Here is a 17,847-nt window from a genome sequence, read left to right on the forward strand (position 1 = left end):
TGTAACATAATCATGGAAGTGGTGTTCCATTATCTCTATCATATTCCATGAGATAGAAGCAAATCCTATGTCCCACCTACACTCAAGGAGGAAGGACTTACACAAAGGCAGTATCTTTCACTTGGAAAATGCCAGCCTTGAGAGACTGGAATCCAAGACCTACTTCTCTGGTGAGCAGGGGAGATAGGACATAGTCTAAAGGCTAAAAATGTGTCAGGGGAGCTTTGCCCTGGACAGCGCAGTAGGTACTGAGACAGGATTTTATGAACCAGAAATGGAGACATCACCTCTTCTGGCTTCTGGCATTCTTAGGCAGCATATGTATGTGGAATATACCTAATCCAGACTGCATTCATTTCTGGGGCTTTGTAACTAATTACCAAAAACTTGGTGACTTGAAACAACAAGAACGTATTGTCTCACTGTTCTGGGGCAGAGTCCAAAATTAAGATGATTCCTTCTAGAGTCTCTGAAGGAAAATCCATTTCATGCTTCTGTCTTGGATTGAGTTGTTCTTAGTTCCCCGTGGTTTCCAACAGTGTTCCCCGGCTTAGGGATGAATCACTTCAATGTTTGCTTCCATCCTCACATGGTGTTCTCCCTGTTTCTGTCTTTATCGTTGTGTCTCTTCTTATAAGGACACCAATTATATTGGGTTTAGGATCTTCCCTAACACAGTACAAACACATCTTACCTTGATTACATTTGCAGAAACCCTATTTTCAAATAAGGTGAAATTCCTAGGCACCAGGAGTTAAGACATCAACATCTTTTTTGAGACACACAATTCAACCATAACACAAGTCAACTCAAAACCCATGCCAAGAGAAAACTTGACTACCTATGACGTGGCCTGTCAAAGTTTTTAAAACATAGATTCTAACCCATGCTCTGCAGTCTTAAAATAACAATACCAAATCTCAAAGAAATTGATTCCTCTAAAGCTAGGACCTCACAATACCTTCTAATAGCTACTCAACTTTAGATAATGATGATGGTGATGATTCTGATGATACTTTTGATGACGATAAGTAACTACAAAACCTTAAGTTGAATGAAATGCAAGAGGAAGCTCATTTTATCCTAAGTCTTAGAATAAGCTTTTCCTAATGATGAGCTCAGTTATTTTCCAACCTATGAACTTTAATTAATTTCTTGGAAATGATTCCTTCTGCATTCAATCAAATTATAGACCACTGCATTTAAAAACAGGCAACCAGCTGCTTTCTCAAAACTATAAACCAATTAGTTTTTTGGTCATTCTATCACACATGTATGCTGCCTTCCCTCCTTGTAACACCTCAGGGGCTTGGCATTTCAGGGAAACATGCAGTAAACAGGATCCCGGCTTGGCTGGTAATTGTTGTGGATTCAGCATCCAGTGGGAAAAACTGAGCTTCAGCAGCAAATGGCTTTGCCTTGCTTTATATGCTGACAGTTTGTCATAGGAAGTGGAGGTATCCTATTTTCTTTTGAATTTCTAAGGCATATTATAAAATGTATTACTTTTAAAATATTATAAAAACATGTGGCTTCCAGCTCAATATATATAAGCCAAGAGTTTAATGCATTTGACAAAAAAAACTCACATAAACTCTGGGTGTATTCATAACATGTAATGTGATGCATGAGAATAGATGCTTCATACGGAGGAGGATGCTTGCAAAAGACCACCTAGAAGGAACATACTAACATGTTTTCTACGACTTCCAAAGCTGTATATTAGGAGAGAAAGGAAACATTCCAAATTTCTTCAGCTCTGTTTGTAGACAGTGCTCAGGTAAATATTGCCAGCCCTTTCTGATAATGAAATTAAAAACCTGTAAATGTCTTTATTGGTCAGGTTCAAAAGAAAAAAAAAAGCTGGGTGGCCAGGCACTACAGGTTCATTCATTTGTTCCATGCATTGAAGTATGTGATTCGTTCTTTTATCTCAAAAATGCTCTGGGTCTTCAAAGGGTTTACCATCTACTGGGGAGGGCAGACTTGTAAAATGGTGATTAAATTCAACTTCTAGGAACTCAGGGGAGGATACTTCATCTCTGCTTGGAGTACCAAAAGGTTAATGAACAGGGAACTACCGTATGGTGAAAGAGTTTTGGTTAAATGACTCCTTGGAAGATGTTATCATTCTGTGATTCAAGTCTAAGTTGATTATATCATTTCCGTCCAGGTAAATTTTCACTATGATATTCAATACACCAAAATCCCCTCCTATGAAGCAAAACAAAAAAAAGTATAAAATGCAAAGATCGTTGTAGAATGTGTGACGGTAAAATCTGTTCTCATTATTATCTGATTTTAGCTCAAAATGAAATAATTTGTTAACATTTTAATATTCTTGGGAAAGCTGGTTTTCTCTCTAAGGCTTACTTCTCTATTTTTAAATTTAAACATTTTAGAAACATGCAAAATAGTATTATAACTTGATTTCATACTAGTTATCTGGATTAGTACAATTCCAATATAAAATTATGAAAGTACTTTACTAGATTAGAAATTTGAGGGAGACTGAAAGCTTTCGTATTAATGATTTAAACACCAGGTGATAAAATGTACATTTGAATTTGGTGAATGGGACCTCATGTTCTTTGATTTAACTTTATTGTATAGTCTGCTAAGAAGAAAAGACAGGCATTAGAATTAGTTTGGATGGAATTCCATTTATGAACCCTCCAATGTCACAATGTAACAATGTAAAACATACCCAAGTGAGTACTTTGCCTGTTAAATTACAACATTGTTGCACCCTCCTCCAGTTTTGTCTTAGTTTTATCTCTCCCTTCTCCCCAATTTTGCATCTTTTATGTCTCTGTGCAGCTAAAGAAGCAATAAACAAGAACCTCAGTTTTAGGAAACATAGACAGCATGTCCTCACTGCACAAACATGTGTTTATGCTCTGCATATTCACTCAAGGCAGGGTGAAAACCTCTCTATCAAGGACGCACAGAAAGAATCCACTCTCAGATTTGCCTCCATTTTCTTTTCCCTACAATCCTAAAACAGTCGCTGAAGACTGTGCTTTTCATGAAATGTGGTTTAGTTGGGTCACATATCAATGGGGCTTTCCCATTTACTTTACTTTTCCAGCAGCAGATTTAGATCTCTCCGGATACCCACTTAGACTCACCCAAGGCCTTGTCTATGCTGATTGCAAATAATGATTTATTTACTAATAAGTTTTAAAAGAGTTACCTAAAATGGCTCTAAAGAAAATAAGGAATGGAAAAGAGAAAAAATACCCAAAGAGTCTAGATTGGAATTAGGAGATCAATAGTGTCATTGGCCTGACTGGAGGCTAAAGTCCGTATGTGACAGGCAGATGGGACGTTAGGTGAATGTTACATGTTCCCTTGTTGAGTGAATGACTGATTATGTCATAAAAGACAGAGAAGAGAGTAGAATGTAGCTAAAGACATTCATTTTAAGGAAGAAGAAAAGGAGTGTTCAAGAACCTACAATTTTCATATCTTGTTGAAACCCACCAGAAGAGCTCCTTTGCCTGAGATAAATCAGTACCTGCTGCATTCTTTATTTCTGATGGCAACGGGCACTTGCCCTGAGGTAAACTTGAGGACTGTGCAGACAACATGCACAGTAGACCAAGATGATGTCTGGCTTGAAGGAGACTTCGGGATGTTTGGGGTTTCAGAGGGGAAGAGGATATAGTTTAGGTGTTTTATAACTTGGCATTTCACAGTGACGTATTTGATCTTAACTGAATTGTGGATATTTCATCTATGGGCTATCCTTCAACAGCATTCACACACAGACACAAACACACACACACACACACACACACACACACACACACACCTCCCCCCCACAGACCACACCAATGCCTACCTTCACCATCAAAAGTCATCATCGGATACGTAAAACCTAACAATGAAATGTTTCTCTTATTTCCTTTTTAGATACAGGGTCTCACTGTGTCACACAGGCTGGAGTGCACTGCTGTGATCTCGGCTCACCATAGCCTACATCTCCCAAGCACGAGCGATCCTCCTGCCTCATCCCCTCAAGTAGTTGGGACTACAGGCCAGTGCCACCATGCCCAGCTAATTTTTTTTTTTCTGGTAGGAACAGGGTTTTGTCATGTTGCCCAGGGTGGTCTTAACTCCTGGACTCAAGCAATTCACCCACCTAGACCTCCCAAAGTGCTAGGATTACAAGAGCAAGCCACCACTTTCTAATTTGTGGAAATCTAGACCTGCTTCTCTGAACCTCAATATAGAATACTAGATTGAAATAATAAGGTGGAGACTACACTGTCTCATCTTTGCTTTATTTTACCGGTAGCTATTGCATGAAGAGATCGCTCTTTTGGAATTTTTCCCTCCAGTTCCCTCGCCTTTAAGTTGACTGTGTGATTTAGGTAGATCTGGTTTATTTACTGAGAGCAGATGTTTTTGATCTCACAAACTCTCTGTGGCTCTCAGATCTGGAGCTCATAACTTCTCGATTTCTCTTTGCAGTTTGGCTGTGACTGCACCAAGGAAAGGGGTGCTTAAACATAAAGACAGAATGTTAAACTAACTCATTATGAAAACAGCCTGGTTTAGGAGAAGCAACAAACAGCCTAACAAGATCAGATCTACTCTCAACAAGGACTTCCAGTACCCCACCCAGGCAAAGAATCTTCCAATGAAAGATAAAGTCATGGGATTAATATTCAATTAACATAACATCGAAGTCCTAATATGCACTAATATTATCATTTTATAATTATTTCTTATATAGTTGTTTACTCCCAAATCACAATAATTCTAAAAAAAAAATTCATAGGATGTATAATCATATTACTCTTATTTTTAATAGTTGAGGACAATAAATATTTAAAAGGTTAAATGGTTTGGCTAGGCCAGGAGCGGTGGCTCACACCTGTAATCCCAGCACTTTGGGAGGCCAAGGCAGGAGGATCACCTGAAGTCAGGAGTTCAAGACCAGCCTGGCCAACATGGTGAAACCCCATCTCTACTAAAAATACAAAAAATTAGCTAGGTGTGGTGGTGGGCACCTATAGTCCCAGGTACTCGGGAGGCTGAGGCAGGAGAACCATTTGAACCTGAGCGGTGGAGGCTGCAGTGAGCAGAGATTACGCCACTGTACTCCATCCTGAGTGACAGAGTGAGACTGTCTCAAACATAAAAAATAAAATTAAAAAAAACAATAAATAATAAAAATAAATAGCTTCACTAAAATAGTATGGAAAATAAATAACAGTGTTCAAACCAGCAATATTAATTGACAACAAATAAGACTACAACATCTTAGGGAAGGAAGACTCCACAAATAAATAATGAGGTAATTGTTTTAAATGGCCAAATATTCCAGTGGACTAGTTGTACCTAAAGTTTCTATCTCTAACAATTTCCAAAAAAAATTCTTATGATATGCACTATGTGAAAATTTGATTTTTAATAAATTCTAGGTAATCTGTATTTGTTCAAATTATGACAATAATCTAAATTGCAAATGGAATTGAATTAAAATTCATGTATTGGAAGATTATGTACATAAGGGAAAATGTTATTTGTTAGGAAAAGATAGTTCTTAATTATTCAAGCAAGCATAATTCATCCTACTAAATAGCATTATTCCAAACATATGTAATTTCTAAACCCTCAGTAAGATTATTATTCAGTATTCAAATAGCTGAAAGCTTTTTGAGCTGGTGGGGAGAGACATGCTATCGGAAATCCACTCCAGTTTAACTGTGCTTACAAAAAAATACTAAACACTTTTCAATTAGTCCGTGTCAAGGAGATCTTTATTTAATAATCTTTCATAATTACCTTTACTTATAAGCTATGTCTACACAATGTCAAACATCCAACTGACACATGAAAACTGGAGTAATTTAATTATTTTCACCTAGTTGCATGTTGATGTTGATTGGTTAAAACATCTGTCTCATTGTGTTAACAAAGTTTTCGTTTTTCAGCTATATTTTGTGACTATATGCATACAATTGGACTTTGTGTGTCTAGACAACAAAAGAAAGGAAATTAGTTTCTCTTTAATCTCACACACAAAGAATGGTGTTACTGCCTTTTGATGATTTAAGGGACTTTTCCAAAAAAGTTAATTCTAATCCTTTCCTGGCGATTAATTTCTCTAATTCACATATGCTCAAAATCCATTCGACAACACAGGCTCAAAAGGACTAAAGTTAGGAATAAAGCAGAATGATAATAGCTCTTTTTAAAAATGTTATACCTCCCAAAATTCCCTTTTGTTAAATCCATACTAGAAACTGCCAGAAATGATGGGCTATTGGTCTTACTTCTTAAGCTTACCCCTCCACTACTACAAGTTATGTCACAGACAATCAACATTTATGATGCCTAGATTCATATACATACCAGACCCACTATGCACGTGCAGTTTCACTGAAATTTTCGGGTTCCCTTTTCTTTTATTAATGATGCTGCACTAACATCAGATTACAGGGTGTTTGTATGTGCTGGCTACTAAGCACTTTACATGGATTAAAACCTTAAATCTCTCAGCCGCCTCTATTTTAGATATAAGGACACTGCGGCCCAAGCAAGCTAGGTCACTTGCCCATAATGACTGATCTGCAAGGGGCTAAACTGTCATTCCAACTCCAGCAAACAAGTTTTGGCTGGAGGAGTAAACAAGGTGTACCTTGAAAAGGTCAGAGAATCACTTTGCCCAGAAGAGACCACATCTTAAGGTGTAGCTGGAAGGAGTGGGGAACCCAAAGGATTTTGTCAGCAGTGTTTGTAAGTAGGAAATAAGACATGTAAAGGTGCAGCCGCCATCTTGAGTGAAACTCTATGGAGACAGATCAGGAAAGAACAATTTGGGTATTTTGTTATACGCCATTCAAAGCCATCTACTCTGGAAATGTTATAGCTGCCTGAAAAAATTTTAAATGACCCTTTGATACCTTTCCGTGTCAAAACAGTATTATCTTTTGAATATGCCATTTAGGACAATTTGCCATGAGGCTGTATTAACATGATGCAAAATGCCAAATCTGCAAAATGCCACTGGACATAGTGGCTCCCACCTGTAATCCCAGAACTCTGGAGTTTGAGATGAAAGGCTCACTTGAGGCTAGGGTTCTGGACCAGTCTGGGCAACACAGGAAGGCTCAACTCTTTAAAAATTTAAAAATTAGCCAGTCATGGTGGCAGAAAATTGAGATGTAAATCTAATAGGGGATTTTTTTCATTGTTTATTTTTTTAAAACTCTGCCACCATTCGGGCCCCTGTAGTCCCAGCTACTTGGGAGGCTGAGGCAGGAGAATGGTGTGAACCCGGGAGGCGGAGCTTGCAGTGAGCTGATATGGCGCCACTGCACTCCAGCCTGGGCGAGAGAGTAAGACTCAGTCTCAAAAAAAAAAAAAAAAAAAAAAAAAAAATTTGCCACCATTTCCTAATTTGCAGACACCTGGACATGCTTCTTCTCTGAACCTCAATATAGGAGTCTCAGCCTATATAGTCCCAGACACTCAGGAGGCTGAGGTTGGGGGATCACTTGCGCCCAGGAGTTTGAGGCTGCAAACTATGAGCTATGACTGTGCCACTGCACTACAGCCTGGGCCATAGTGCAAGACCCCAGTCAGAGATGGGGTACCTATCTCTCAAACTTTTAAAAAATAAAGTTTTAAAAATCTGAAAAAATGTCTGCCCTAAAATAAGAATTGATATGATCTCCTTGGCATGCTTGAGCATGGTAGAAAGCTCTAAGTGCCCACGGGTGTTTTCAACTAGAAATTCTTGGAAGTATAATCCCAGAATGGAGAGGGGTCCAGAAGGCCCGAAACCAAACAACTTCAGCGACTCTGAACTTTTGTTTTCAGAGAAATACTTCACGATGAATTTCAAATAATATTACAGGGTGATAAAACTCTTCCTTAGTTTTCTATTACCACTAGGACAAATCTCCACAAACTTAGTAAGCTTGGAACAGCACACATTTATTCTTTTACAGTTCTAAGGTCAGAGTTTCTTCCATGGGGCTAGAATCAAGGTGTCAGCAAGGCTGTCGGGCTCCTTTCTGGAAGCTCTAAGGAAGAATCTGTTTCCCCATCTCTTCCGGCTTCTAGAGGCTGCTGCCTGTATTCCTTTCTCCTGGCTCTTTCATATTCAAAGCCAGCAATGTCCGGGTATCTCTTTCTCACATTGCCTTACACCAACTCTGATCTCCTCTTGAGTGTTCTGCATCCACAGTGGAGGGTCTCTGTTAATGTATATGAGAATCCAGGATAGATTCTCCCTATTGGAAGGTCTGCTGATTAGCAAACATAATTCAATCGGCAACCTTAATTCCCCTTTGCCATGTGAAGTCATTAATTAAGGCAGAGTACTGAAGAAGTCAGGTGCCATGCCTAGTAACCTATTCCCAGGTTCCAGGAATGAGCGAGTTGGTTGGGGGGCGAGGCGGTGCTTGCACATGTCTCAGGGACCATGACTTTTCTGCCTACAAGTACCTATCTCTCAAAATTAGGAATGCTTGTGTCTCTTGCAATCTCAGCCTCTAAGGCATGTCTGGCATATAATCGATGCTCAAAAATATTTTGGACAGTGAAGTAGTGCTTGCTCATTCCAGACACCTTGTGGTGAGAACTATCCTTCGCCCCCTGCCAACTGGTATACCCAAGTACAGCCCAGTTTTATCTCTTCTTACTCCTGAGTCAAGTGGGCCAATCAAAACCCTGCCCTGGGATTTTCAGTATGGAATTACGGAACTTTGTCCCTCACTGGTGGAACTGAGAAAAACAAAATGCAACTAACAAAAACTGCAGAGAACCCTCTTACTGCCATTTAAAGCAAGCCTATTTCCAGAAATAAGCAAAGAACCAGACATGAAGATTGGTGATGTCCTTGGATTCACTGCTTCCAGGTGCCTCTAAAGTCTAGCTGCATCCCCGCCATTCTCCCAATCCGATTTCTCAACTTTTACAGTAAGTTTGGATACCCCATAGCCCTTCTAATAAATTTCCATTTTTTCCCTCAAAACCAGATTACGGCTAGGTTGCCTTCTACCATTTGAACACAAACATCTCTTGACTAATGTAGAATGCCAGAAAAGTTTGTAAGACCCTCAGAAAGGATGGGAGCTATTGAAGGATGAAAACCAAGCTATAAATTATATCTTGAATTAGATCCAGTGCTATCTATAAGAGAAGTGAATGCATTTGTTTTTTAAAAGCACTAGCAAAGTCGGTTGACTTTCCAGCTTCTTTCCCTGTTGTTCTCCTGCCACCCTTTCAACTTAGGTAGCTTGTCTACCCTAGAAAGTGTTAGGGTCAGCAGCTGTGGATAACATTAAAAAGTTTATGGGCCCAGTGCAATGGCTTATGCTGGTAATCCCAGCATTTTGGGAGGCCAAGGTGGGAGGATCACTTGAGTCTAAGACCAGCTGGAGTATCATAGTGACACCCCATCTCTACAGAAACTAAAAAGGTATGGCGGAGTGCACCAGCTACTCAGGAAGCTGAGATGGAAGTATCCCTTGAGCCCAGGAGGTTGAGGCTGCAGTGAGCTATGAGTGCACCACTGTACTTCAGCCTGGATGATAGAGCGAGACCCTATTTCTAAAGGGAAAAAAAAGAACTTTTATGATATGGCACTGCCAGAAACATGGTAAAGCAGAGATTCTGTTACCATGCCACATTTAACGCCCAAGTAGTAACAACAGCAACAACTGACACCAAGCTGCTTAACACAGATGTGTGTGTTCAAATGTTCCATTCGTCAGATGCTTTAGTAGATGAATCCCTTCCATCGCCCATATATTCTTCATGGCACAGCTCAACCACTTATAGCTTCCATCAAGTTTTTCTCAAAAAATAGCTTGTCCCTGAGCTGTCACAGAGCTTTCTTTGTTCCCTAACGAGGATGCTCTGGCTTATTATCTATCTGCAGGTTTATTAACTGTGCAAACTCCTACAGGTCATTGTCCATGTCGTGTCTGTCTATATTTCATTACAAAGCTCCAGGCTTTCACCAAATAGGTCCTCAATCAGTAATCGTGGCAAGCTTACTTAAGTCATAGTATTCAAAGTATCAGGTGTCATCTTGGGGGAAAAAGATGAGAGACACCTTGCATTCAATCATCTGTTGTTTTTTAATATCTTACTTTTTCAATTGTATTGCTAGCAAAAAAAAAAACAGAATTTCACTTTTCTAGAAATCATAATGGCATTTGCTATTATGCTACAATGAAAATACAATGTTTTGTTTTGTTTTGTTTGAGAGGATTCTCACTCTGTTGCCCAGGCTGGAGTGCAGTGGTGCGATCTCGGCTCACTGCATCCTCCTTCCACCTCTCCAATTCAAGTGATTCTCCTGCCTCAGCCTCCTGAGTAGCGGGGATTACAGGCATGTACCACCACACCCAGCTAATTTTGTGTATTTTTAGTAAAGACGGGGTTTCACCATATTCGCCAGGCTGGTCAGAAACTCCTGACCTCAAGTGATCCACCCGCCTCGGCCTCCTAGAGATTAGAGGTATGAGCCACCGCGCCTGGGCAATAATGACTTTCATTTATATTTTTCTTTATATTTCCCAGTGTTTTTAGTCCCATGATGGAGAATGGAAGGGCTTCTCGCCCCTGAAATCTTTCAAGAATAAGACCTGGCCGGGCGCGGTGGCTCACGCCTGTAATCCCAGCTCTTTGGGAGGCCGAGGCGGGCGGATCACGAGGTCAGGAGATCAAGACCATCCTGGCTAACATGGTGAAACCCCGTCTCTACTAAAAATACAAAAAATTAGCCGGGCGAGGTGGCGGGCGCCTATAGTCCCAGCTACTCAGAGGCTGAGGCAGGAGAATGGCATGAACCCGGGAGGCGGAGCTTGCAGTGAGCCAAGATCACGCCACTGCACTCCGGCCTGGGCGACAGAATGAGACTCCGTCTCAAAAAAAAAGAATAAGACCTTAAGATGTATGTCCAAGAATTCAGAGAGAAAGTACAGGTATAGGTCACTCAGGAAGTGCTTCCTTGGCTCTGTCCATTCCCCAAGGCAACCTGGACTCACTTGTGGCTCTTTCTCCTCCAGGCTTTACATTTAATACGACAGCTTGTCTGAGCAACTCCTTCAAAATGTGTCTTTTATTTTTCCCTTACTTTTTAGCCTCACTTCTAAATAATACCATGGGTTCTCATTAAAAACCTGAAATGTTTCCATAGCTCATCTTTCTGTGTTCAGTCTCCTTCGTGACCAAGAGGAATCACGAATCGTAGTGCCATCCCCTCATGTATGAACTGATGTGGACTTAGTATGTGAGACTGGAACTTCTCAGCTGGACTTTCACAATTTGTGTTTAATCAAGCTACCAAGCCATATTCTGCATTGCTTCCTCAAAGTAGTCACTCAGTCACTCTCTCTCTGCTCGCTCTCTCCCTCTCTCTGTCACACACACACACACACACACCATGCAGATTCGGTCATTCGGTCTCCAACTGCTCCTTGTCAACAATGGCCCATGTGTCCTACTAGAGCTTCCAACTGGCTTGACTGATTTTGACCTTATTTTAGCACCTATCAAAAGATTAAATATGCAATTCAAGTTAATTAGCCTGTCGTCTAACAACAAAGAGAAAGTAATAACCTATGAACATTTAAATAAAGAAATTTGTAAGATAGGAAATAGTTATAAAGACCCAAGCCTAAGTTTAGTAGATCATGATGCCAGTTTAAACGAAAAGACTCACCTTCAGCAAGACCTGATTTATTAATTATAAAAAGTATTGCTTTCTAAAGAAAAATGTATATATGTTTCATAAACTATTGTACAATGAAGAAATTTCCAACACTTTTCCTCATGCAAGTTATTTCTTAAATGCAAGGGTAAGTATGTACCTAAAATAAAGTCTATTTTTTTATTTTTAATACACCTACACATTTTATGAAAGTGGAAACGTAGAAATTTCAGCCATTCTGATCAAGGCAGAAAGACAAAGCTAAACCAAAAAAAAGTAGATTTGTTGTTGTTGTTGTTGTTTAGATTTGTCTTTCTGGCTTGATCAGACTGGTCAGAGTGGAATTTTAAATTCCAAATAATAATATTGCTGTCTATCCTGCTAAATAAAAGCATTGATCTGAATTAAGATACTGCCTAAGGGAAGGCCTTTGGAGAGAATCAGCATGATGTCAACATTTCAATATGCTGTTGTGGATGCGGAGTTCATTCATTTAGTGAATAACCAATAATTAAATATCTAAAGCTCTGCATTGGTACTTTTTTTTTTTTTTTTTTTGAGACGGAGTCTTGCTATGTTGCCAGGCTGGAGTGCAATGGTGCCATCTTGGCTGACTGCAACTTCTGCCTCCTGGGTTCAAGCGATTCTCCTGCCTCAGCCTCCCGAGTAGCTGGGATTACAGACACGCGCTACCATGCCCAGCTAATTTTTGTATTTTTAGTAGAGATGGGGTTTCGCCATGTTAGCCAGGATGGTCTCGATCTCCTGACCTCATGATCTACCTGCCTCGGCCTCCCAAAAGTGCTGGGATTACAGGCGTGAGCCACCATGCCCCGCTTGCACTGCTTCTTGGTTGATAGAGTTAAGAAAACAAGCAAGCAACCAAAAACAAAAACTCCTAACCCAAAGGTTGTGATTTGTGGACTGTATAAACATGCAGGGCTGTAGCTTTGAACTCTCACCAGCAAAATTCTAAGGTTTACACATAGTGGGGAGATCGCTTCTACTTTTTCAGTCACTATTAGATTTCTGATTCCCTTGTCAAGACCATATGGGCATAATGCTTCAAAACGCCTAAAGAACGAAACAAGTAGAACTGGGTTTATTATCGGGTTTGGATTACTTTTTCACTGAATAGCATTTTTCACATATTTACATTCCTCGAATTTTAATTCAATACTGAATCACAATGAAACGGCCACACTGTTTGTGGTCTCCAGCCACACAATTGTACATATGGGGCTCTGCAGTCAGGGAGGCTATTGATTGTTTCTCATGGGTGGCCTCAATCTGTCCAACTCCTATATGAGGCGGCCTTCGATTTGAAGTGCATTCATTGTTGCCAAGGCTAGCGCTATAAAATCACCAGACTCTAGCACATCCAAGGTATTATGAAAGCAATTTTAACCCTTTGTCCTGTTTTCGGGTTTTTTTTCTCCCCGTTTTTGTCTTCCTTTCTTTTTGGTTTTTGTTTGAATAGTTCGTTATGAGAAAGATATCAACCCAGGTGGCTGCTCAAATGAGAACCCTAATTGCTTTTGAGAGCTCTTATTCATCTCACACACACACAAAGAGGGACTGTTAGGCACGGAGACAGCTCAGAGCACCCCATGGAAGTACAGCGTCCAAATGTCAGTTTAACTCCTTGAATCACATTCAGACCTGGACTTTATGAGATAATTGTGAGGTCTGTCACCATAACGACAAGGGCAATATGCCAGAAACCACTAATATAATGAAGCACAGTCCTTTAATTTCTTGCTCTGGGCTGTTCTTTGTAATCTCAATGACAATTTGTAATCTCAGTGACACACAAGCCTGGTCTGGTTTTTCATGACACTCTAACTTAGACTATCTGGCATTTATATGGAGAAAGAGAAATCTGATAGATGCAATACAACTTTGGAGATCATTAGATTAATGTCGTTGTTTATTTAGTATTTTCAGCCAAATCTTACTGAAAAATGTTTTCCAGGGATTGAAGTTAAAAAAAAAAAAAAAAGGAAGAAGAAGAAATTTCTCCATAAAAGAAATTTATCACACTCTCCACGAAGAACTTTATACAAAGGACACACTCTAGTTTCTACATTAGATACATCTGTCATTCCCACAAATTAACTTCCTTTCTTCCTTTCTTTCCAGGTATATTTTATTCTCTGTTGTTTTTCTCCTCATATGGCATATGGAAATGCTAACTGGGAAATGTGATAGTACTGTGGCATACTTTAGTCTGGTTATTCTTCCTAGGAAATCTGAATTTGAAATCTATAGACATAAAACTATTCATGTTTTACTAACATTAGGTTAACATATTAAATATTATTGTGTCTACAGACTTTCATTGTTTTTTTACTAAAAAAAGGAAATTTTTAAAAATACAAACGTGTTCATCTCTAATGTAGCTAGAATCATCTGACTACATTTTGCCATTTGATTGCAGCGAATATTGGAAGAAAAGAACATCCAAATTTACGTTAAGGAAATGGATTCTAAACAATGAAATCCAACCATTGTATGAACTATCCCCTGCTTGTATATTAACCATTATCAAGTTTTTCTTTGAAAACTCAAAAAAGTTGCTAATATCTTAAGTCATTAAGGCAGAAAGAACCATTTTCTCTTTCAGTTTGCAAACTGGAACATAATAGTGTACTTAATTCTATTATTTTTCTATAGACTCATTCCTTTACAGATGATTCAGGTATAACATGCAACATTATATGCTCATATTTATTTTCATCTGCAAATAAGCATTATAAAAAGTTAAGAAGGCGATATATGAAAATAATTAAAGTCATTTTTTATAGTTTTCTCTAGCCAGTAGATGGCCCAATATATACAAGTGGAACACGTGATAAGTTGTTGCAAGAACTGCATTTGTAATATGAAAAATAAATTAAAATAAACGGGTTATAGAAAAGATCATGCACGAGACACTATAAAACCCTCCTGGCAAATGTCTCTACACACTGCCCAAGAGGTATTGTTTTCTGTTCCAATGAGGTACTCACCATCTTCCGTGGGCACGTAGATGTTTAAGTAAAGGCAGTCTTCATTTTGATCTTGAACATAGGTCATCAAAGTATCCAAATTGGCAGTAAACCAGATGGGCAGCATGTCATGCAATAAGGATCTCTCATCCAGGTGCTGAGGGCACACAGCAGCAAACTGAGTAGTATTTCGGATGCCAGTCCAGGAGGATGGGGGTTCTGGGGGCTGAAACCGCCTCTCTCCAGTGGGGGGTGAGGCATAGGGGACCCCTAAGTACTGTTCCACTGGACCCAAGATCTCACTGGGTAACGGTGTTTTTAGGCCCCGGATTTTGCCATAATTTGTGTTGACAACTGGATACTGTGCTTGGCTGTCAATGAGGGTGAATTTGATGGCAAGAGCAGTTATCCACAGGAGGACATTGGAGTTTAACATGACGCAGACTGGGGTGAACAACAGAGGAAGCCATAACAGTCCCTGGGGCCGCGACATGGTTCAAATCTGCATCCACATCCGCAGCTGTCCCAGTGATGTGGCTCCAAGGAGACAAAGCCCAGAGGCGAGCCTGCAGAGAGATAGGGCTTTCCAGGAGCAGAAGACCTGGGAGAGACTCTCAGACTGATCACAGACAGAGCCTGAGGTTAAGAACAAGCACAGCGGTTTTCTTGGCAGCCCATTGCAAGGGGGCAGCCCTCCCTTAATCCTGAAACTGGATTCCAGCAACTGCAATGCTCCAAGGAAGCTGTGACCATTTAACACCTCCAGGGACAATTTCTCATGAAAACTCCAAGGCAGCCTAAAAGAGGAAGAAAGCAGACAAGAATAATGAAGCCATACAATGACCACCTAGAATACTGGCTGGCTCTTCCATGAAATCCACACACATAGTAGGCAAGAGCAAGAACATCACCTGTCTTTGTTTTTTTTTTTTTTCAGAGATGGTGTCTTGCTATATTGCCCAAGATACAATGTAGTAGTGCTATCATAGTTCACTGCAGCCTCCAACTCCTGGGCTCAACCCATCCTCCTGCCTCACCCTCCCGAGTAGCTGGGACTACAGGTATGCACCACTAGGTCCGGCTAATTCATTGGATATTTTTGTAGACGTCGGGTCTCCCTATGTTGTCCAGGCTGGCCTCAAGGGATCCTCCCCCTCAACCTTTCAAAGTGTTGGGATTATGGACATGAGTCACCACGCCTAGCAGCCACCACTTGTCTTAATTCCTGCTGTACATCCTATCACCATGAACAATGCCTGACATTTAGAAAACATTAAACAAATCTGTGTTGAATGAACAAACAGATGTTCAAGAGTTATACAGGTTATGCAGATTATGGTAACGACACCTCCCAGTTTTGCTATTGTTTACCAGACTGGTTATCAATACATGGGTACTCCCAAAACACTGTTTCTCAAATGTTTAAGGAAACTGTCACATTTTCCTAAGGAGACATGCATGGAGCTCTGAAAGTTTTCCAGTAGGAGGAAAATGGAAGTATGCATCCAAGTCAATCTGGCATCATGATGTGGATATTTATCAGGTCACAAAGGGAACATCATCAAATGAAAAGAGTGTAGACTTTGGACACAAATTCTCCTTGGTCTGGTCAAGTGCATATATATTTAGGCTACATACTTCACTGCTCTGAATCTCAGCTTCCTTGTAAAAAAACTGTACAAGATGGTGCATTTCAAATACATGCTGTAGTGCTAGTCTCCTGAAGACTTCATTCATAATTAAAAGTGTTGATACGATTATCCTGACTTTCCAGTAATCCATTGCATGCCTTAGAGGGTATCCTCTTCACTCTTTAGCCCATTTAAAAAGCTGAGGCTACATTTGAGTTACTTTCCCAGTGAGCCTGGAGTCAACTTTTAAAGGGTAACCACCTCAGTTTGTCTCTACATGGATAATATGACTATCCCTAGAGAAATCGCTGCTCCTGTGACAATAAAAGAATGCTGTGCAGCAATAGACAGTATGTTAAATGACCCCCTAATAACGGAAAACATTTCACTAGGTGTCACAAGGAGGGTGCCTTTAGAGAGTTCTTCATCTCAAAGTACGCATATGTGTTTCTAAGGATTTTGTGGGTTATTCAGAGCATTTGCATCAGAAAATAATTATCTGTTTCATTTAAGTAATCAGATGAACAGAATACATCACATGGCTTTTTTTTAAAATAAAACATATTGGAGCTGGATCTGTCACAGAACAATAATACCAACAGGGGGAAATTCCACAGTACATGCCATCCTGGGAAAAGTTCACCAGAGATGGATGAATATGCACTGAAAATCTGGATTGTAACTTTGAAAGTGACAAATAGCATCTCACCAAATGGCTGATTTAGGTGTTTGCTTCTATCTTTGAATTCTACTGTAGACATTTGGATGTCTGCCATACAGCAATCCCATTTCTGAATAATTAAGAGACAGACAAGAAAAACAAAGAGGTGATGTTGTGTTTGGTTGATTCTTTCCTGAAAGATTTTTAACTAGAGGTAGCTGCTACTTTCAGAGCCTTCCCCAAGAGAACAGGTGAAATCATCAACTTTTTTTTTTAACTTTTATTTTGGCTTCAGGGGTAGCTGTGCAAGTTTGCCATACAGGTAAACTTTTGTCACAGGGGTCAGTTGTACTGATTATTTCATCACCCAGGTACCAGGCCTAGTACCCAATAAATATTTTTCCTAATCCTCTACCTCCTCCCACCGCCCACCCTCCAATATGCTGCTTTTTCTATTGTTTCCTTCTTTGTGTTCATGAGTTCTCATCTTTAGCTCCCACTTGTAAGTGGGAATATGCAGTATGTGGTTTACTTTTCCTGCATTAGTTTGCTAAGGATAATAGTCTCTGCTTCCATCCATGTTCCTGCAAAGGACATAATCTCGTTCTTTTTTATCACTACATAGTATTCTATGGTATATATGAACCATATTTTCTTTATCCAGTCTACCACTGATGGGCCTTTAGGTTGATTCCATGTCTTTGCTATTGTGAGCAGTGAGGCCATCAACTTGTAATTCAGATGAACCTGAGTCCTGGGATGCTACCTCTGTGAGCTGAGGGAAGCAAGTCAACCTCTGCAGACTGCAAAAAGGTAAAATGGTGTGTTCCACCTGGTTCATGGAGCTGTGCAGAGCAGGAAGGGAGCCTACAGGCAAAA

At 40.0% G+C, this 17,847-nt stretch overlaps 1 protein-coding gene across 9 annotated transcripts in view; it reads right to left on the reverse strand.

Moving 5' to 3' along the window:
* Window positions 1-17,847, reverse strand: part of NLGN4X (neuroligin 4 X-linked) — a 347,312-nt gene that overhangs the window by 250,892 nt on the left and 78,573 nt on the right. For all 9 annotated transcript variants that reach the window (XM_031660609.1, XM_031660611.1, XM_031660613.1 and 6 more), the window contains one exon: window positions 14,698-15,473. In XM_031660609.1, coding sequence (XP_031516469.1) covers window positions 14,698-15,169 — 472 coding nt within the window. In that variant the 5' untranslated portion in view covers window positions 15,170-15,473. The remainder of the gene's footprint in view (window positions 1-14,697; window positions 15,474-17,847) is intronic.

This window comes from Papio anubis, chromosome X, assembly GCF_008728515.1.
Source record: "Papio anubis isolate 15944 chromosome X, Panubis1.0, whole genome shotgun sequence".
Lineage (NCBI taxonomy): Eukaryota > Metazoa > Chordata > Mammalia > Primates > Cercopithecidae > Papio > Papio anubis.